At 38.6% G+C, this 22699-nt stretch overlaps 1 protein-coding gene across 1 annotated transcript in view; it reads left to right on the top strand.

Moving 5' to 3' along the window:
• Nucleotides 1-21973, top strand: part of ppfibp1a (PPFIA binding protein 1a) — a 40000-nt gene extending 18027 nt beyond the window's left edge. Inside the window, exons 5-25 of the mRNA XM_041781325.1 lie at nucleotides 1796-1909; nucleotides 1991-2101; nucleotides 3942-4034; nucleotides 7497-7614; nucleotides 11664-11725; nucleotides 11816-11882; nucleotides 13137-13255; nucleotides 13481-13554; nucleotides 16451-16505; nucleotides 16824-16968; nucleotides 17742-17874; nucleotides 18861-18980; nucleotides 19080-19230; nucleotides 19950-20061; nucleotides 20140-20228; nucleotides 20394-20516; nucleotides 20602-20727; nucleotides 21078-21266; nucleotides 21387-21545; nucleotides 21633-21698; nucleotides 21782-21973. Coding sequence (XP_041637259.1) covers nucleotides 1796-1909; nucleotides 1991-2101; nucleotides 3942-4034; nucleotides 7497-7614; nucleotides 11664-11725; nucleotides 11816-11882; nucleotides 13137-13255; nucleotides 13481-13554; nucleotides 16451-16505; nucleotides 16824-16968; nucleotides 17742-17874; nucleotides 18861-18980; nucleotides 19080-19230; nucleotides 19950-20061; nucleotides 20140-20228; nucleotides 20394-20516; nucleotides 20602-20727; nucleotides 21078-21266; nucleotides 21387-21545; nucleotides 21633-21698; nucleotides 21782-21874 — 2319 coding nt within the window. The 3' untranslated portion in view covers nucleotides 21875-21973. The remainder of the gene's footprint in view (nucleotides 1-1795; nucleotides 1910-1990; nucleotides 2102-3941; nucleotides 4035-7496; nucleotides 7615-11663; nucleotides 11726-11815; nucleotides 11883-13136; nucleotides 13256-13480; nucleotides 13555-16450; nucleotides 16506-16823; nucleotides 16969-17741; nucleotides 17875-18860; nucleotides 18981-19079; nucleotides 19231-19949; nucleotides 20062-20139; nucleotides 20229-20393; nucleotides 20517-20601; nucleotides 20728-21077; nucleotides 21267-21386; nucleotides 21546-21632; nucleotides 21699-21781) is intronic.
• The last annotated feature ends 726 nt before the right edge of the window (nucleotides 21974-22699 follow it).

Genomic DNA, 22699 nt, shown 5'->3' with positions numbered 1-22699 from the left:
GTTCATGGCTGCAGCTCTTGCTTAAAAATATGTCTAAAGATCTTTGCTTTTTGGTACTTTGTGATACTTATCGTCATAAGAATACCAGAGATTGTATCATTTTTTTTGCAACCGTTGCTTTCAACCAAGTAATCCAATAAGACAAGAGGCACTCCATAAGTGACGGCAGCTATTAGCTTAAAAAGTGAATTATCTGTATCAGTATAAATAAAAATTTCAGCTGATATTTACGACTGATATTTTTGGCTCTAAAAATCTGCCTATATTAGCTCTAATTATTGGCCATTTAAACAAATAAGTTGCTTAAGTTTTAGGTTGGACAACAGACCGACATCAGCCAAAGTCTTTTTCATTATTCATCTTCATTTTTACACTTTAAAGTGTGCTTTAGGACTGAAGATAATTGATTTGTTCATCCAAAAAACCCAGAATTGTGTGTTTTGAGGACTCACGTTTTAGGTGTGAACTACAATACCTACTAAATATCAGCATCATCTAAAAATAATTTGTATATATATCGGCATATCAGATATCAGCAAGAAGCCAAAAATGCTGCAGAAAACAGCATGATTTGACGTGGACAGAGACAAGAAGCAAAGGAGATGACAAGGAACCAGGAGTGCTTCACTCAGTAGATCTAGTTAACTTATTTTACAAAAGAGATTGTGGCACATTAATAATATCCCTATCGGTGTTAAAATATTAACTCAAAGACAAAAGTAAACCGCTCACTGCAGTCAAATGCCAGTTAAAACAAAGGACCAAACATCAGTTTCTCCACATTTAGAGGGAAAGTCTCAGATGTTTTACCATGTAAGGGGAAAAATGTAATCTTAAGGGCAGAGATTTAATATTTAACTGATGCAGTGTAGACAGGGATTATGGATGCTGTGTGATGCAAAATGTTATCTCATATCAGCATGTTCAGGCATGCTGTTATAGGTTGTTTCCACCGGGCGGTCCGGTTCAGTTTGGTACATTTTTGCGTTTCCCTAAAGCAAAAGTTGGAAAGGGTCCCAAAAAACCAACCCGTACCGTCCTACTTTTTGGCACCCTTCCATAGGGGTACCAATCTTACCTATCCATCCCAAGAAGGTGGAGCTACAAACACAACAATAGGGGTGTTTAGCATACCAAACCATACCAAACCGTACTCCATCAAATGGTGGAAACACGGCTTTAGTATGTCTTGGTTCAAGCTTGAAAAGATCAGCAATGAAAAAAAATGTATATTTTTCTTTTATCTGAAATCCTAAAAAGATAACCTTTTAGACATGATGTGCCCTTTTTGTAAAAATTTTCTTGTTTGCACAGCTCTTTATAACTACACTCACTCTTGACTATATTTAGATGTTGTGCACACATCTACATTAAATGACTCTGCAAAATAAGATGGCGTTCCACTTAAAGATGGTGCAGCAGTTTGATAAATCTACTCTGAATGCCTGTTAATGTCAACAAGTCCCAAGTAAGCTTACAATTTAGTGGTCCATCTTTCAGCTCTCACTAACATCCCTGCCCTGTTTGTGGCACAGCTGCTCAATCGTACTCGAGATGAGATGAGAAGTGATGTTTTATGTTTTCAAAAAGGCTCAGTAATTTTCTAAAACTGCAGGGAAATGTAGTGGTTATAAGATGCTACTCAAACAGGATTACATTCAGATTATGGATACAGACTAAGGATACTGAAACATTTTCTTTTGTTGTTAAAAATCTTTTTTGTTAGATGATAACTGTGGTTTAGATATGTGCTTTCAAGTCATTAGAATTTGATTATTGCCTCATTCTTATCCAGGTAAGTGTTCTTACAGACCAGGTAGAAGTGCAAGGAGAAAAGATACGGGACCTTGACACCTGCCTGGAGCATCATCGGCAGAAATTAAATGCTACTGAGGAGCTGCTTCAACAGGTAAGGCCTCCATTGAGTTGGCTGCTTTGTTTACATTTTAGTTTTCGGGGTAGCTTAACTTCATGTGCTTTATGCTTACAGGAGCTGTTGAACCGATCAGCACTGGAGACCCAGAAGCTGGAGCTGATGACCGAGGTGTCCAGTCTAAAGTTGAAGCTGACGGCTGTGGAGAGAGATCACAGGGACAATGAGGTAAACCTCAGCTCAACATGTGAAGTGGAGCAGATACAGCCGAAGCTCTGAGCTCCACCTGCACTTCGTTTCATGTGAAGTGTGACACTGAATCCTGGCAGCAGTCCAGTCATTGTTTTAAAGTCACAAAAGGTCCGTCACACTCGACTGGATGACTCGGGGCTCTGTCATGTGGTGCAGGGTGAACTTCTTCAAGGGTTACAAAACAGTCCCAAACACCCCTTGAGCTCCAGCAGCTGTTTCCTGGTAGAAGCCCACCACCCCCACCCATGCCCATTCCTCTCCCCCCTCTCAGAGGGGCTAAAAGGCTGTGAGAGTTATAGTTTCCATACGTTCTGTCCACTGAAAGGGAAATATATTTGGAGGATATTATGTAGTGCTTCCCAGACAGTGAAACCCTGAGGGGAGCTGGCTGAATTGAATGCAACTGTATGTGTTTATTTTTGTTTCCATTTAGCTTCCATTAAACTTTAAATCAAATGCCAAAGAACACAAGATCACTCCCATCCATGTCAGCACTGCTAACGTATTCCAATATCTGTTTATGTTTAAGCTGTTGTACTTTATTTATGAATGCTATATATTTTAAAAAAATGCCCAACTTTTCTTTTCAAGAGTCATAACCCAGTCAGATCAGAGTACACATAGATCACACATATACTGCTAAACCAGTGCTACTATTATGAGAAATATACATTTGTTAAAGAAACATTAATTTATCTGATTTGTATCTCTATGTTTTTGGGAATATTCATCTTTCTGTCATGATTAAAACCAGTGGTTGACTGGAAGGAAGGAACTTCAGTTTTCGTGGTGCTATTTGCCAAAGTTTCAAAAGCATGGAGCAGAAGTAGCCTTTATTTTCCTATACATATATGGAGTTTAATCTTGATCTTGTAGTGAGTTAAAACAACAAAAGTAACAGCAGGAAGGCCAGAATTATTTGTTCCATAAACTAAGGATGGGTACATTATTCGAGTAATGGCCCATCCACTGCACAATTTTTATGCCACATTAGTTCAACTCGGTTAGCCTCACATGTGCAACCAAACTTTCTGGGTTTGCCTCACTGAATATACTGTAAAATCTGGTGTATAAATCACACTTTTGATGCCTATTTTTAATCTAAGATGTTGGATTCAGCTTGTATAGAGTGATAAAACGGGCAACATCATTACTGCACGTGCATGCAGCCACCCTGTCACATGCTGCATGAGACTTTGAGGGACTTCTGAGCAACACAGCAATGAAAACAGTGGGATACCAGCATGATTTTATTACATTTTTATCTATTCAGTGATATACAGATATGAGATAAAAACCTTAAGCCATACTGAAAAAATGCTGCAAAGTCTGGAGTTTTTCCCCTAAAACTAATACGTGTATGTCACCTGCATGCTTAATGATCTATTTTGTAATCAGCCAGTTGTACCTGACAAATTCAATTTATGATTATGCCATAAGCCTTTCAATGAAAGAGGAAAGCCAATATTTCAAAGAGCACTGATAGAGAATAATGATAATAATCCATATTACATGTAATGGTGATGTCTGCAGAGCACAGTGCTCCCAGACTCTAGCTGATTGTGATAAAGGCAGTTTCACAGTAATTGACCGTGACGCCTCCCTGTGGTCCAGGATTTGCCTCCATGTGTGGACAGAGCTTCTCACTTTCTCTCTGGTGGGACATCAGTCTGAAAATAATGCTGCTGCTTTTGGCAGGAAATCTCCCCCCTCTTAAAAAATTCAGAGCTCTCTCCCACACAGTCTCCATAAAGCTCCCCAGTGCAGGTTTTTCTCTGAGATTAATGGGTAATGGAGTTGTTTTTCTCCTCCCCAGGGCTTGTACCAGGAAGTTACGGACCTGCGGTTCAGGGTGACTGATATAGAGAATGAAAGACTGCAGTGTGAGAAGAAACTCAAAGCTACAAAAGTGAGTGTTGAAGGTCCATTGAGAATCAGACACCTGATTGTTTTACATTTAAAAATGACAGACGACCTGAATTTATGTCTACGCTTCTGAAATGTACCATAACGTGTTTAAACCTTGATATTTCTGTTGTTATTTTAACATCTTTCTGCGACATGCTAACCTATCAAGCGTCCAAAGTGGAACACTGTGAGGTTCACTGGAGACGAGATGAACAAGGTTTAACTCCAGAGTGTTTTCTTCTTCTCTTTTCTGCCCTTTAAGAGCCTTTAAACCCACTCCTTCTCCACTGCTGCACTCTGCTTTCCTGACTCTCACCACACTTGCTGTAAGTGCTTCCACCTGCATCGTTTTCAAGATTTGTAACCTGGTTCGGATCCCTTTTAGCTTTGGCTTGTTTTGACACCTGTAGACTAAAACAGCATTTTTGAAAACTCCTGACTTTTGTTTGTTTAGGTCACTAAAAGCTGCTGTTAGACACATTTTTTTGTTTAATGTTTTTTTTTTCCATTTGAGAGCTACATGTCTTGAGTATCCATGGGTCAAGAAAGCTCTCACAACATCAATATCTACTAGCAGCTTTTGTTAAGAAGTATTGTGGCTGTTTTTTTTAATTTGTTTTCACAGTTGAGTGAAACTTGAAAGCACTTAATCATCACACAAGACGCACAGTGTGTCTTTTTTAACTTGTGCACAAAACTCTTGAAAATGTCTTGGAAATTTCAGGCTGAGCTCCATATAAGCATGCAAACAGTCAAGGTTTAAGCCCAAATGTATTCAGATTTGTTCCTGCCAGCATCCTAGCAAAATTCCTTCAAGAAGTTAGGGTGAGCCAATGTGTGAAAATGACCAGAAACTGGGAAAAATTATGGCAAATGAATTGGAAGGGGATATGACCTTTATGTCCTGCAGACAGCGCTATCTCCGTGCTTTTAATGAATCTGCTTCATTCTCTTTACTGCTCAACAGTACATTCCTCTTTGCTGCGCTGGTGATACTTTGAATATTTCATTACATCTAATGCTGATATAAAGGCAAAGATTGTTATTACAGCCTCCAACTCTTTTGCTTCATCTGCTTTCCTCAGTGTCCTTTTTACATCATCTCTTGCCTCCCAAGACTGGTCAGATTTTCTGCTATCAGGGACATGTGCAAGCAGGAAGATTTAGGTGCAAGGTGTCCTGAAGTTTCCTTGAAATTTTCAGGGGACAGTTTGAAAAAAGCTATTAAGAGCATAGGTTTACATTTACTAACCAAAGCAGTGTTTGACATAATGACTAATTCTTATTTATTAAAGGAGAAGTTGTGGTGGTAATTTTGCACATAATTCTAGTTCTTATATGAGACTTTCATTGTGCTGTGTTTTAAACTTTTAATTGCTTCCTTAGATTGAAATTTACAGCCTTCTGCTGGCCACACGCTTAGAAATTTTCTAATTTTTAAACTTTTTTTTTTATTATGGAAGACTAAAGACATAAGGAGAGTTTAAACTAGAGGTGCACAATATTATCAGCATATCAGTATCAGCAGATAGGAACATTTCTGCAGATAGTTTACAACCAGCTGTGAGATATTCAGCTGTGAATATCGGCCGCACATTCGTGCAAATAAATTTGTGGAGTTTTAGGCTAGACCAACACACCTACGTCAGCTGAAGTATTTTCTTTGTTAATTTTTATGCTGAAAACTTTTAAAGTGTGTTCTCAGTACTGTAGTTTTTCTTTCTTCATCCTTGAAGTTTAAAGTGTGTTTTAAGGACCAAAATTTTAGGTCTGAACAGCATTTATATCGGTATTGACTAAACTGAATTTGTACATATCAGCGTATATGATATTGACAGCAATCCAAAATCATGCATCCCTAAAAAATGGTTGAAATAGAAATGCACAATGTTGGATTTTTGCCGATATCCAGCATGCTGAGGTTTAAAAATTCATTTTAATCAGTAAAGATATTGATACTAGTATTTCAGACCTTACATTTCAGACCCTAAAAAATACTCTTTAAAGCTTAGTGATGTCAAATTTACAAATTTCAGCTCTTAAAACACCCTTTAAATCCTAAGTAATGGGTATGAACAAAAAGTTCAGCTGATATTCCTGCCTAAAACTCCACAAACTTACAATAAAAAATGATTTAATTTCAAATATGACTGTGTGAATGTGTTTGTGTGAATGTGAGTGTATGTCTGTGTGGGAGATCTACAGCTCTGCAGCTTTGAGCTAATGTTTTATTTCGATTTCTTTATGATGTTTTATAACTCATGTTTTAGTTGTGACCTGCCAAAGGACTGCAGATGTAAATTAGCTTAAGCTCTGGTACAATGCATCAAATACAATACAATACAATACAATACAACAACTTTATTTATCCCCGCAGGGAAATTCAGTTGTCTGGAGTCCCTCTCATCTGTTTACGGTAGAATTATAAATTCGACCCAGAATTTATACCGAACAAACATGACAATAGGTTTAAAGACTGGACATCTGCAGGACTCAATACATATCTTTCTCTTTTAAGTCAAGGTATAATTAGGAGTTTTCAAGATCTAAAAGAAGACTTTGGTCTACAAAACCAAGACTTTTATAGATACTTACAAATTAGAGATTATATGAGGAAAAAAATTATTCAAAATATCAGTGCAGAAAATGAATTGCTTAAAGTAGTCATAAAAGCATATGAAGATACCCCCTATAAAAAAATTATCTCAAAATTATATATGAGTCTTCAGTCTCTCAATAAAGAAAATACACTTGCTGTTAAATCAAGATGGGAAACAGGGCAACATGATAATCTCACAAGAACAAGAAGAAATATTCAAACAACACTGGAAAACAACCAGCTCTCCATCTTGGAGAGAATTTTCTTGGAAAAATGTAATGTGGCATTTCTGTACCCCTATACAGCAGAAAACCTATTCTAATCAAACAGATTGTTGGAGATGTTGTGGAAACAAAGAAGCAAACTATTTCCACATATTTTGGAGTTGCCCTGCTGTGGTCCCATTTTGGTTAAAAATTCATAAGATATTAGAGACTGTCTTTATAACAAAAATTCCTATGAGTTTTAGTATGTTGTATTTGGCAAACCTAAGGGAACTTGAATGGAGGAAGAAGGATAAGTATCTGTTAAGAATACTATTGGTGGCATGTAAAAAAAAGCGTAACCAGAAAATGGTTGAAAAGGGAGATACCAGTGTAAATGAATGGATTGACCTGGTACATAACATCTTTGTGATGGAAAGAATAACTTTTAGCTTGAGAACACAAAAACATGAGTTCACTGAAAATTGGGCAAAAATGTTGTTAGGCATTAGCGTCATGCCTTTCTGAGCTTTAAACAAACAAATATAAAAGGAACCTTAGAACTCAAAACCTTGATTTATGGATGGATTTAGTCTATCTTTCTAAGTCTGACTTCAAAGAAAGTGAAGTGGCAATGGCTCTCTATCCTTTTTAATTTCAGGAGGAGCTGCAGCTCCTGCAGAGGCAGCTGGAGGAGCGAGAGGCAGAGCTGAGGAGACTAAAGGATGAGAGCAGACTGAGGACAGAGAGCCACAGCACAGCAGAGGAAGGAGAGAGAGGTGGGAGCTGCTTTAATAACTGCCTGAGAGCCTCTTGTTTCTCAGAGTCCAAATCTAATATTACAGAAGGGTTTATGAGGATTAGACAAACAGACATTTCACATTCCAACAACATCAGATCCCCCTACAGCTACCCTTCTGAACAAATAATTGGTATCTAGATTTCATCTGGATTAATGCCTGTTATTTACAGTCTAAACTCTAATGAGGTGATCCGAGGCCTTTTTTAAGTTAACTCCTTATCAATCTTTGTGTCTGCTCCATACCAAACACGTCTGACTTTTACTCCCTCCACATCTGCTGACCTTATCTTATCCCCTCTTTAGTATAGGAATGCAATTTATTTTAAAGGGGAGTCTCTTATTCAAGTCTGCCCGGCAACATGCTCTGTACAGTATCAACAGATAAAGGTATTTATTTTATCATCAAGCTTACTTTACTGACTGTGCAGTGAAATATTAAAACTTACTCCCATGTCTGGGACAAAAAGAAAATATGATTTCAAAATGACCTGATCTGAAAGATTTGGAGTTTTTCTCAAGTGGGCTTAAAAATGGAAAGAAAGCTGATAGAAACTACATGTAGCTAAGGGGGAGAGTTTAATTTTGGCTGTTTTTCACCACTTACTAGTTTGGGATAGATGTTTGGAGAATTACCCAGACAAAAAGAAGCCCAGTATTGCATTCTGGGAAATTTTCCACTCAAATGACTTAACAGTCTGAGTTAGTCATATGCCTGTACAGCCTGACTTTACACTTAAATGTTTAAATGCATGCAAAACTGTCCAGAAGATCTGACCGTTCATCATATCAGACTAATATTTCTGACTCTTTCAAATCAAACTAACGCGTACAATCTGGGTATTTGTAATGTATAACATTAAAGTGATTATTCTCGATTTACCAAACACAGGGGTTGTGATTTCCTCTTAGTTAAGTGCTCTGGTTTCTGTTTGTTGTATTGACCAACAACATATTAGCAGGATTTGCTTTATAAAATGTTCTGCGTTGACAGCAATAAACAGGCAGAACTTTGTCCGCCCAATCGATGGTTTTCTTCTAATTTATTTGTCTCTGTAAACAAACGTCTTCATAAAAGAGCAGCTAACAATCCGTTTAAATCAAAGATTGAAGCTGGAACCTCAGATCTGTTTGACGTGTAGAAAGCCAGTCAGCACTTAGATCCCCCCTCTAGCTGAAATGCTTTTGAAAGAATTGAGCCAAACTCTGTTCAGAAACATGCAATAGAAAAGTTTTCTTCTCTGAAAGAGAGACCTGACAAAAGTCAACTTGTCATGATGTTTCGGCAAACAACATTCACCTAAACTGTGTTTAAATCACATTTACAGTAGTTTCTTTTCTGGCTTTATACCACTGAAGTGAGTGTAAGTAGGCTGTTATATAACATACATAAGGTCTGCTGTTGATTTGAGACTCATCAGATGAATGGTGCTACTCTGGCGTAAAGAGAAATGACAGCCGTTATAATGCGGACATGCAGTCGTTCAAAACTAACCTCTGGCATCACTGTAGCTAAAGAAAAACTAACCTTTGTTCCCAGAGGCACAAAGCATCTTTTATACAATGATGGCCCTAGGGTTTACACTGTATCAAAACTATGCAAACAGTTTGTTTACTCTAATTTTCCCTGGTCTTACCTGGCAGCATACAGCTTTCCGATAGAACATAATATTACTGTGAGATGTTGCACCATTATGTTCATTTTGTTATTACTTACTCGGCTAAAGTTTTTAGCTATGCTATGTTAAGCTAGGTCATCCAACTTTAGCTTGCTAACATAAACAGATAAGCACAACGAGGCACTTCATAACTCACTGGCAAGTGTGTTGCATTGAAACAGGAAACTTATAGAGTAATTGTTTATTTCACAAACTAGTTATAAACTCACCTTTTAGGCAAACTGTTCTCTTGAACAAGCTGCTCTGTGCTCTAGTTCATTTTGCCGTAAGGAGGTAAATAAGGAGCTTGTGACATGAAAGGAGTCAGTGCACCCTCTAGTGGATAAATAATAGAATACAGACATCATTTCTGAGGGAAAGCAATCCATATTTTCTGCACTTTATCAGTGAAAATACAAGTTTTATATCGGCGTCTACCAGCCAACTTTTGGCCGATTAATGATTTTTTTTTTACGCTAAGATCGCCTAGTTAAATCATCTAGCCCATTATTTGTTCAGACTTAATCCTTTTTTTGCGAAAGCAATGCAAGTGCATCCATGTTAGATTGTGAGTTACTGTACATCAAAATCTCTAATTTTCTTCATTAAAGCAACATCAATCTTTTTTTAGCATTTGAAAGCTGCAAAATAGGCTGATAACTCTTAGTTTTAGTACTTTAAAGGGGACATATCTTACCCTTTTAAGACAAGTTTACATTGTTCTCAGAGGTCCCCAAAACATGCCTGAAAAGTTTGTTGCTGAAAAACACTCTAGTATTGGATTTTTGCATGTCTAAAGAGCCCTCTGTTTCAGCCCTGCCCAGAACGAGCCGCTGGTGTCTGTGGCTTTAAATGTTAATGAGCTGTATGACTCCGCCCCTAACCGCACCCCTCTCAGGGAAATGGATGTGGCACGAATTATGTTACAATGTTACAGACACTTTTATCCAAAGTTAAGGATCTGGCTGGGGTTTGAATCATCCGTCTCCCAGATCAAAGTCAGCAGGGTAACCCAATGAGCTATCCAGCATCTCAGCTGGCAGTTGTGAGGAGGATGATGAGAGGAGTTGGAGCTTTTTTCAAGGCAGAGAGGGCCAACCGAATCTGGGGCAGAGCTAACCCCCCTAATGAGGTCATGAGGAGAAAATCTGAGAATAGCTTGTTTCAGCACACATTTCTGAAAGGTGGAGAAAGAGAGGGTGGAAGGGAATGGATTTTTCTGGTATTTGAGGGGATTGTGGACAGTCCAGCGGCACATATTTTGTTAGAAAAGCCTAAAAAAGTTATTTTTGAATAATATATGCCCCCTTTAAAGCTAACAACTGCGTAATGACATCTCAAACATTCTTAAAAGTGGTGCTGGATGGCCTAGTGGTTAGGTCATGCCCCATGTACTCAGGTGGTCATGGTTCAAGTCTGGCCTGTGGCTCTTTCACTGCGTGCCATCCCCCACTCTCTCATCTCTGTTTCTGGCTCTGCCGGCTATCCTATCTCACAAAATGCCCCAAAATTATTATTTAAAAAAATTTTAAAATCATTTCAGAGAACCTCTGCTGTCCATTTGATAAATATAAATGCAATTAACCATTTTTTAGCTCAGTTTTTGGCCTCTACCTGCCTTCAAGAAAAAATAGCTGTCTCTTAAGTAGCTCCATTCTTTGCCATTTCCACTTGTTTGTCTTTGACTTTATTTATCTGCTGGTTACTGCTGAAAAGGTTGGTCGCAAAGAGACTTCCTCTTGATTACTACAGGTTGAAAGTAGCTGAAAATTTTGAGTATTGATGAAAAAGATTAAACTGAACAAAATGATGAAGTTAAACCAAAACAGGGAGCTGTAAAAAGCTATACATTCATTAGTGTCATCAGATCACTGAGTATTTCCACAGACGTATAATCATTTGGTATGTTTGTAATGTAAAATATTTGTTCATCACACCTTTGAAGCTGTTTGAATCTTGAACCAAAGGGATTAAGATTTTATTGGAAGACTTAATTTTGGATTTTAATCAATGTAATTGCTCCAAACCCCAATCTGCAGTTCCACCACAGTAAAATGATTAGCCTTCCTCTCTAAAACACACTCCAGAGTTCACACAAGGTTTTGCTGGGAGATAAACATGCTTTTGATTAGATTACCGAGCAGTTGGCACATGTTTGATAGTGTATCGCTCCTCATAAAGCTCTCAGAAAGTCCCTCATTTTAATAGTCTCTGGTGTTAATTGAATCAAGAGTTCATTGCAGCAGTGTGCCAAAGCAGAAGCCCTGCTGACCAAAACACTGAGCCTCAGTGGCTTCATTATTTCTGGTTTCAGAGCCAGAGGGAGTTGAAGTTGAAGCTCATAGTTAAACTGTTTATTTGTTTCATTCAGATACAGAAGTGTTAAAGATGAAGATGGTTTTAGAGTCCCTGGCATCAGCCAATGATGAGAAGGTACGTTGTGATTTGGCACCCTGATGATTACAATCACTTGAGCAGACACTATGATTTCACTGGAACATGAAACTCTTTTTTTATCTACAGGAACGAAGGATAAAGGAGCTTGAAGAGTCGCTTACAAAGAGCAAAAACGTGCAGGAGCTGGTCAAAGGTCAGACTGCGATGACACATCACACTCATCAATATGTCACATCATTTATCTTGTGTTTTTCAACATTAATTCAATTTACTTCTAATCTAATCTATTTCAACAACTCCCTTCTTGGGGGATTTTGTGTGGAGCAGCTTGTACACGAAGACTTGATTAAACACAGCAACAAACAGATAAGTCATCACGTATTAGAGCAAAAATCTAAAATATAACAATCAGACCCTGTGTCTACAGCTGTGGTAGGATCCACAACCTCTGTTTCAAAATGCTGCTTACAGGCATTTATTTGTGCCAAGTTTTGAAGTTAACTTCTGCTCCTTTCTATAATATCCATAAAGTGTTTCTAAATAGCTCTGTGCACCTTATATTTTCCTTTATTTGATGAGAAAAATTACAGAACATGGACAAAGTACAAATATCATGTCCCGGCATTTGCAGAAGCTTAAGACCTAAAATTTACACCTTAAAAGGAGGAGTCAGATCACTTTTTCCAATGCCATTGCTGTTCACAAAGATGAATATTAGAAGTGCAACCACACTAATTTTTTGATAGACCAGTGAGGGAGAAATGATGCTGAAGAGAGCAGCACTGTCTGGAAATTTGAACGGTTTCAACAGCTGATGCTGAAGGTTGTTAAGTCAAGTGAAATCAAACATTTGTTTATATAACACGTTTAAAACAACCCCAGTTGACCAAAGTGCTGCACCGGCTTAAGGCATAGAAGGCAATAAAACGCAATTAAAAAATAATTTAAAAAATCAGAAGGCCTGGGTCAGCTCCCCAAATTAACCCTAAATTGATCCCACTGGGTCATGTGAATGTGTATGGATGTGTTTATATGGGGTTAGTTAATACTGGTGGCTACTTTACATTACAGACTTCACTACTAGAGTGTGAGAGAAGCTCTATACAAGCTTTAGTCCATTCACCATTTAACATTTGTCAGATGGTCAGAATTTAGATCCAAAGCAAACACATGACACTATAAAGGATTGTTACTACTACTTTACCTGTTGAAAATATTCATATATTGTTTGAATACCTTGAATAATTAAAAAAAATTCAAATGAAGATAGGAAAATAACATTATATATTCATTATTTGCCCTTTTCCCCTTGATTTGTTCTTATAATGTATTTCAGGCAGAGAGAGCAGAGAAAGTTAGATAAACTTCATGAAGTTAAAAGATAAATTGATTTTTATGGGTTTACACGGCTCTACTTCCCTGAACTGTCGTGACTTTCCTCTCCCAGAGAAGTTAAAGGAAGATGACTATGACGATATCCCTGATGATCCCTCTCTTCCTGTATCCATGGAGGTGGATCAGGTCACTGTGGCGCTGGTGGGGGAGGCAGGAAGGAGCTCAGGCGAGGTAAACACAACGTCTGTCAAAACAATTCACAACACAGGATGAACCCCAGACCACACTTCCTCTTAGAAAAGCTCAATTTTGGCCTCCCACTCTGAGATCCTTTCTCACTGGAATTCAGAGCTTCTGTTGGGGTTATTAAAGATTTTAGCTGTATAAATATTCTGAAGTTAAGAAAATATGTCCTGTTAATCATGTTTTTCTCTGTTTCTCTGGCTGTTGTCTCAGTCGATCCCTTGTATAGCAGTTCTCTCTGAAATGAATGAGCTGGACAGAGAACGACAGCAGCAGGCAGCCCAAAGGTATAAAGTAGATCTAATTATTTTTCCTTCATGTTGTTATAACCCATTTGTTTAAGCTTAATTCCATCCCATGGGTGGAAATAAATACACTGACATATCAGAACCATATGTGAATGAGCTCAAACTGTTATTTCAGTCCCTTCTAAAGTTTGTTCTGACATTTCTGAAAGCATCTATTGCATAACTTAAGACTTCAACATCCCATTCTTACACAAATGTGAGATTTAGAGACTCATTATGATTTGGTCAGTAGTTGGAAGCTTTGTTGTTGAAAAGGTTTAGGTTTTTTTTCAGGATGAAAATAATTCACGTTTGGTAATCCACTTTTTTCTACCAAGGATTTTATAACCAGGCCACTTTTATCCAGGAATTTCAAAGAAAAACTGGGTTTGATCAGCCTGATCTAGGTATAGATTTAAAGGATTATCAAATAAGAGGGGATTTAATGTAATGTATTTTTCCTAGAGGGAGCAAAAATCCTCGTAGACTAAAAGATTACATTTTGAGATTCATAATCTCAAAAGTTGAGTTTTTTCTACAAAATTTGTACCCCCTGAAATTAACAGATCCTCTTTATCTATTTTAATCTTTTAGGGTGGACCTAATATAATACACCAACTTTTATTTTGTCCCTAGTAATGATTTTAAAGAACATATGCAAATCTATTTTTGACAATAACAAGATCTTTGGTGCTCCCTTTGGGGTTGGTAACATTTGTTCTAAAATTATAGTGTTTTTTTTCTCTGTAACCATCAATTTTAGGTTTGATACAGTCTGACTGCTTAAATCCTGCTGAATGTCTTTGTACACTTTGACCCAGGTCTCCAAATATCAAATATAATAACTAATAACACTTAAGCAGTTCAAGGTTTTGTTCATCTTTTTTAAGCTTTTACTTAAGGTTTTGTGCTGATCATACCCACATCATTCTGACTGATTAGACGTCTTAGGTCAATGTTTCCCAACCATTTTTCCTTGGAGCTCCTCCTACATGTACCTAAGAAAAGCAGAGCCCCCCCCCAGGACCCAAGAGAGATAATAAAGTGACGTACTGCTTTTGAAAAATCAACATAGAATTTAATTATGTCACTGATAAAACCCTTAAAAAGGCCTGTGCATGCTTTTCCTATCATAAGAGCTTTGTACAAGCTACTTAATAACAATATTATTTTGGCAGCCCCAGAGCAGACAAAGCCTCACCCCCCCAAGATCTTTAGCGCCCCCCCGGGGGGGTCCCGGACCCCAGGTTGGGAACCAATGTCGTAGGTTACTAGACACTATAGACCATCATGAATAACTCAGATGGAAAATATTCGTGAATACTAGATGAAACTTAACTTTACAGAGGGTCAGAAATATTGATTACACCATGCAAGTGCATTCCTATAAAGTTATGACGATGCAAAATCAGTGCAATGCAACTCCAGTTATGAGTGTGTATAAACTCTAAAGGCTCATTTATGCTCCCTTTATGGCTGTTACGGCACATTTTTAATCAATATAAAGTACTTTTTTATGTTGGGTTGGAAATGGAAAAAAAGAATTTGCAAAATTCAACCCCAAAAATAGCAGTTCTAGAGACAGAGGACCCCTGCTGTCCCTAGAGGCGGGTAAAGAACAAGATGATGTGCACAGCCATGCACGTACACTGATAGCTCTGTTCCAGCTCCAACATAAGAACAACACAACCGTAAAGGCTTAAAAAGCATGATGTTATTTTAATAAGTGAATTACTGTAAGATGGGCATGAAGCAGAAAACACTTTGAACAGTCTGTGGCACTAAGGGGGGCATGCTTAATTTGATCATTCACAGACTTAACACGTGGCCCTGTTTTAGTTGCATTTATTTTGATTTAATTTCCAGTATGTTAAGCATACAAAATAAGCCTACAACCAAGCAGATATAAAAAGTATTTTTGATTAATGACAAGAGTATGCGAAAAAGTTGTCCAGTAGTTAAAAATGTTGATAGTATGATTGTAAAGGAGATGTACAGGTAATGTCAGGGAAAAAAGTCACTGATTTAAAGTCACATTTACCTCTCATTGTGAAGAATGGAGCTGATGCATATGCACCCATGAGAATTACCCAGGTCAGGATGGCAATTTCATACGCTGAGGAGGATATGGGTCACAAGCAATGGGAACCCAGAAATGACACTATGTAGGGATTGATTAAAGTCATTGCAGCTGTACCTCATGAGAATATCTACACAGAGCAGACCCCTGTATTACCCCTGTCATTTGCAAACTTACATTTTAAGGATTTTTTTACACACTACTTTCATTTAAAAAATGACTGATGTTCATAGTTTCTAACCAGCTTGGCCAAAATCTCCTTTAATAGTGCTGCCGTTTTCCAAAGTAATTTTCTCAGCTGTGTTGCTGACTTGAAATGTCAGCTGCACTGATCAACATCGCCCCTGTGATTCTGCAAATATTGCAACATTTTGTCAATAATTTTAAGCTGTCAAAATCTATGCAAAAATGCAGAAAAAATTAGCACAGCCACATACCTCCATTTGTATCTGTATGCATATCGAAGTGAGAGCAAAATGAGCCTTAAGCAGATCTTCTGAAATTGATTTTAACAGTTCAGTTTTGAACTACTGTCAGCAGACTAAATAGTCTAACCTGAAGCCGATCCTTTGGCTGTAGTTTAATAATGCAAAATAAAGGAGGTTTTTGTTCTCTGCATGAGAGACATCATGGCATCTTTTAACTTCTCCTTGGAAAGCCAGACCTCTTCTCAGTGAACTTTAGCCGATTCTACACAAGTTATCTTCCCTTGAATGTGTTGTAATTCTGCAGAGAAGAAGTATTTCTGTGGTGTTAATGGTCAGGATATTGTAGGGCTCTTTTAAAGGTTTAACACCGTAATTTCTCTCTAATCAGTTCTGCAGATGTCCCACAGCTTAGCAGTACAGCTAAAACCAGCAGCTCAGAACAGGTAAGAACATGCTGCTTCTCTGGGATATGGCTTATGTAACATATAAGATAGTTAACATTGTTTGTAATGTTTTAAAAGAATTAATGATCTTTAATCCTGGCCTTTGGATGTGACTGTCTCCTTTGAGATTCTGAGTGAATTACTCCTACTTACTCCTGTAGTCACAGGATTGATCACAGGACCTAAACTTTGCCCTGCAGATAGTCCTCTTCTGACATCTTGTGTTTAAATGATGCAACTACACGTTGATTTTTAGATGTGATCTTGTCTTTATTCTGCCATTCCCTAACTTTTCTGCTTTTCTTTTTTCACCTTTAGGCCAAAAGTAAAACAGCAGCCACTTTCTCTCCCCAGAACAAATCAAGTGATGATAGTTTTGGTACCAAGAAAACTCGTTCCTCTTTCGGCCGCGGCTTCTTCAAACTGCGAGGAGGCAAGCAGACGGCCAGCTCTCCGAACCTTGGTGAGACTGAGCTCCTAACTGCCACTCTGGCCTGGAAGTTTCCACATTTTTCACCATATTTAGATGTTTGTAATGTTTGTCAATGATCCTCATGTTTCTTTCACTGCTCTGTAAATTGTGAAGACCGCAGCCGGAGTGCCAGCGCACCAGTGTTAGGTACAGTAGAGCAAAGAGGAAGTGTTGGCCTGCAGTATGGCTGCTCTGGATTAAACAGCTGGACGTGAATTGAGACAGTACTGACACTGAAATGTGAACATTTCACGTCCTGTAGGTGAAATGATCACAAACTGTCATACTGTTCTCATAACTCTAATTTCCTCTTGAGCAGTGATATGCAAACTTTTTCCGTACAGTGCGCATGTTAAGGATAATTAATTTGAATAAAGGAAGGTTTATATGATGTAAGAAAGGCTGGAATCACTGCTCTAAATCATGAGGAAAACATGTTTTTCTGAAGTCTTTATCTTTTCCTGAAGTGACGTCCAGTTGTCCCTTATCCACAGCTTTAAACCATCTGCAACCTAGCCGATTTATTAGTTGTAGCTTCTCATTTTGTTTTTAAATGAGAAATTCTGCAGGATTTGTGGTAGAAGTTATCCTGTATTTTGCATGGGTGGCAGCATATTAATTTTCTTATTAACACTGGGTTGTAGTAGTGCTTCTTTAGGTCTCTTTACAGCTATCAGTCCTTTAAGAGGGCATCCATCTGGATCGTTCAGCCTTGTAGAAGTATATTTATCATCATATTAAAGTCTTTAAATGTGATTTTACAGCTGAGATCGAACATAAAGGCACTGAGCACCTGGACTTGGCTGGTGTTCCTACAAAAAAATCCCATGATGCTCCACAGCCATCCTCACCAGAAACAAAAAAGAAGCCAAAAGGATTCAGGAAGTTCTTTGGCAGGTAACTTTAAGGCTTTATCAGATATCATCAAGGCTATTTTAGGTGACTGTTTTAATACTTTATGATGCGCTACTATTCAAGGTTATTTTAGTCACCTAAAACTTAAAAACTAAAAAAAAAAACTTAAATGTCAAAATATTTTAGTTAACTGAAACTAAACTTAAAACTAGTCTTTACGAATAAAACAGGAGCTAGAAGCCCATTGCATGCTTGCAAACTAACTTGGATAAAACAGAAATAGGAATAAATTATCCTCAGCTTTAGTTTTTGACAGCAGCATGCTGACTGACTTGTAAACCCAAGCCTGGGGGTGTAAAATGGTCTGATTTGACTTTACACAAGGATTATTTTGGTCTTGGGTTGTCTTCAAACATCAAATTTGAATTTAAAAAAAAAAAAAAAGGAGTTAAGTCATGTTCGAGGCACCAACCCTGAAAGACTAACTCAAGTTGAGCAGAAATAGTTGAGATCAAGTCGACAACACCTCTGCACCATCAGCAACATGCAACCTACCTGATTGACACTTGCTGTGTGGGGATTTCCTCGTCATCTGATTTCCAGACTCCTTTATGACAACTTCTCTTTGTCGCCTCTCTGAGTATTGTTGGCAAGACCATTTGCAGCTTTCACTTTTACCTGGCACGCTTTCCTGGGTGCATACTGGGTGCACAGGACCCAATGAACTGGTCCATCAAGAGGCCAGAGCAGTACAGGACCAAGATTTATATGGCGAAGTGTCAAACTGGCATATGCTCCCATACCTGAGCTGACCTGACCTGACCTGGAGGAGTAAATAGTGGCCTCTTTAAATGTAATTTTAAAACTGTATGATGTTTACTTTTTCTGCCCTCTTGGGGTCTGAACCTAAACAAGTTTCCCATATTACTGAAAAAAAACTAAAACTAAAAACTGTACCAAAAAATGGAAACCTTTCTGCAAAATAAAAATCAGTATCTCCAGCTATTAAAACCTTGATTCTCTCGTAGACTAAAAAGAAGTCACTCTACCTCCTTCAACCTTGATGATGCAGAAATGGAGTTCAGGAGGGGTGGAGTCAGAGCCACAGCTGGACCACGACTCGGCTGGTCACGGGAACCAAAACACAAGTACATGTTGAATATTTTTCGCTTTTTTTCCTTCTAAAATGTCTTGACCCTTATGTTTTGTACATGTACTGATTAATATTCCTCCTCTGTCTCTGCCAGCGCTGTCGATGTTCCCTTCTCACGCTGGAGTAGAGATGACGTCTGCGGGTGGCTGCATGAGCAGGGCCTCGGGCTGTATGTGGCCCAGGGTCAGAACTGGATCAAATCAGGACAAACGCTGCTGCAGGCGTCACAGCACGATCTGGAGAAGGTGAGGGTGGGGGCTACAGGATGCTTCTTCAGTATTTTATCATATATTTGTACAACACTGTTTAATATATTTATATTCTTTCAATTTAAGAGTGCAGACTTTACAACCAAATATTTCAGTATATTGGGGCTGTGAAGTTTTTAGCTGACAGTTAATTACAGATTTTCTGTAGTTGATAATGATTGATCACTTTTTTGTCAGCACTTTGAATTTCCTTCATTTAAAACTGTTTCTGCTTCATTTTGGGTCTTTGTAGTGTCTTAAATTAAGGGTAATTGATTTCCCTTTTGGATACAAACCTGCTTTTATTTTGAAAGAAACTATGAGCTTCAGATAGAACTAAGATTATGGCGTGAACTTAGCAAGGAAAAAAGAACTTGTTGAATGAGAAGGAAATAATGTGAGCAGAAAAAGGTAGATGTTTTAAAGCACAATGTGCAGTTTTTCTGTGAATTTTTTAAAACTGAAATGAAACTTAAGGAGCAGTGGTGGACTTATTTTGTACCGCTATGTTTGCAGGGATATATTTTATTATTATTGTAAGCCGTTTAATGACAATTCTCACTTTTGGCTCTCAAAATATATTTGATGCTATTATTTTTGTACTTTTAAATATAACAGCTGCTTTTCTACATGTCAGTATTTCTCTTTTAAGTATTTCTACTCTCCTCCACCACTGATAGTTTTTGTTTAGGCATGTTTCTCTGTTGTTTCTCCAGGAGCTGGGCATGAAGCAGCCACTCCACAGGAAGAAGCTGCAGCTGGCTCTGCAGGCGCTTGGGTCAGACGAGGACGACCTAAAGGGCAGACTGGACCACAACTGGGTGACCAGTGAGTGTTTTGGTATCTTAATATAATAAACTTTGGTATGACTCATATTTGAAGATTTAACACTCTGTTTTAATCCAGGGTGGCTGGATGACATCGGCCTCCCGCAGTATAAAAGCCACTTTGATGAGGCTCGAGTTGATGGGCGCATGCTGCACTACATGACCGTGGTGAGTCACCACAGACTCCCTGAAAGCTTTTTAAACTTTAAAGCAACAAGAAACTTTTACATCAGGCGTCTTCTTAATCATCATTTTACTAAGAGTGATCTTTAACTCTGTCTGAATCATTCAGCAGATTTTGTGATAACTCCTCTCTTGTCTGCTGATTTCTAGGAGGACCTGCTGTCTCTGAAGGTGGGCAGTGTTCTCCATCACCTCAGCATCAAGAGGGCCATTCAGGTCCTCCGCATTAACTCATTTGAACCCAACTGTCTGAGGAGACGACCCTCTGATGAGGTATCAGAGAAGCTGTGATCCAAACTCTTCTATTTTTTATGTTTCTGCCTCTTAAATCTGAGTTTATTCACCCTTCTTTGAACAGAACAACATCACGCCAGCAGAGATCTCCCAGTGGACGAACCACAGAGTGATGGAGTGGCTCCGCTCGGTGGATTTGGCAGAGTACGCTCCCAATCTGAGGGGCAGCGGAGTTCATGGAGGGCTGATGGTGAGACAGAATCATCAGAATTTGATGAAATTTAGGGGGAACAGGCTATTACTGCAGAAAATTGGATGGCACAGGGAGGCAAGAAACAATGCCCCTTCTCTAAAAATCTTTACTCATATCATTACACTCTAAATACCTTAATATTTACATCACTAATAATGAATTTAGGATGACAAAGTTGACAAAGGTTGTCCTCTTAAAATCCACACTTTGCTTCTGTTCTTTTCTCCAACAAAACTCATCTAATATTTATGAATTTGGAATAAAAAAAAAATCATTTTCTGTGTTTGGCCATGTCCCTGTCTGACCTCTCCCTGTGATGTTTTCTCTCATGTCTGCTCGCAATGAAGGTGTTGGAGCCTCGATTCAATGTGGAAGCGCTCGCCCTCCTGCTCAACATTCCTCCCAACAAAACCCTGCTGAGACGCCACCTGGCCACACATTTCCACCTGCTCATCGGCTCCGAGGCTCAGCGGCTCAAGCAGGACTGTCTGGAAAACCCAGACTACAGCGTCCTCACTGCCACTGCCAAGGTCAAGGTAACTGAAACCCGTCTACTGCATTGAAAACAAACCTTTCCGTGTGACTGGTATGCAGAAAGCTGAATATTTACATTCAAACAAGAACCCAGCTGCTCCTAATCTCATTTCCTTTAACAGCCCAGACGTCTGTCATTCGGAGGTTTCGGCTCTTTGAGAAAGAAACGCCACGATGATGGCGAGGAGTACGTCTGCCCCATGAATGTGGAAATGCCCAAGAGCAGCAGCTTCCAGAGAGGGGTTCGGATTTATGAAGAGAACCTAGACCACCTGGAGCAGGTACATGAGCACTCCTTTTATGGAAACTTTACCTTGTTATTGACGTTTACTCATTAAGTTAGTGACTTTCTCTGCCCCTCTCTGCAGATGGAAGACTCTGAAGGCACGGTGAGACAGATAGGAGCGTTTTCTGAGGGAATCAACAACCTGACGGTGAGACATTGACCTGTTCCCCCATAATTCAGTTCAAACTGATGATCTAAGAAAACAAACACGACTCTGTGTTTTTGTTTCAGAGCATGCTGAAGGACGATGAGTTTTTCCAGGAGATCTCAGTCTGCCCCCCGGAGGTCGACACTGCAGAGACAGAAACCTCTGGCTCCATTTGATCGAGACAAACTGTGCCAAAAAAAACTCCAACCAAGCTTTGAAGTATCATGTGAGGCCTTTATCAGTGTTTCAGAAATAAATACAGCCATAGACTTTTTGACCACATATATATTTATTGAAGCTGCCAAAAGTATAATGCATGAACTGAAAATGCAGGATTTTAACGCATACATGTACCTCTTTTCTTATTATCTGAACTTTTGTGTTTTAATAATCATTGAGGTAAGCATACAATGTTATTTTAAGGAGTTTTATCTCCTACGCTGCAATTGGACTCAGTTTTATTTGTGGTACGTGAAGTTGCTTTGTTTTCTTAAGATTTCAAACTAGAGGAAACATTTTCACATGTAGATTTGATGGTTTCTATTCTATGAGGTTTTTAGGTTACACCATTTATAAGCTAAAATCCTCTTTTTAAAATTCTTTTTGTGTGAAGCCAACTCCTCTCTTAACACTGTGGTCTGTTTTCATCTACTTCAGTAGTATTTGGGTTAAATCTAGGGATGCCCTGATCACATTTTAACTGCGGGTACCAATCATTTCTCAGCTAATGCTAATATGATCATAGGATACATCGTAACTGCTAGGCTATCTGTGATTTTTAGCATGGTTGTGTGTAAGACTTTCTGGCTGGCAATTCAATCAGCCTTGATATACAAGCTGCAGACAGTATTCAGACGTCTCCCAAAGGCAAGCGAGGTAACTGTGATTTGGTACGGTAAAGTCTACAGCATGCAGTTTCTGTGCAAATGTAAGGCTTTTAAGTACCATCTGTTTTTGCCTAACAGAGTTTGCACATCTACTAGCTATAATACAGTAAATGA

Source organism: Cheilinus undulatus, linkage group 23, assembly GCF_018320785.1.
Source record: "Cheilinus undulatus linkage group 23, ASM1832078v1, whole genome shotgun sequence".
Taxonomy (NCBI): Eukaryota; Metazoa; Chordata; class Actinopteri; order Labriformes; family Labridae; genus Cheilinus; species Cheilinus undulatus.
This window is presented reverse-complemented; position numbering and strand designations above follow the sequence as displayed.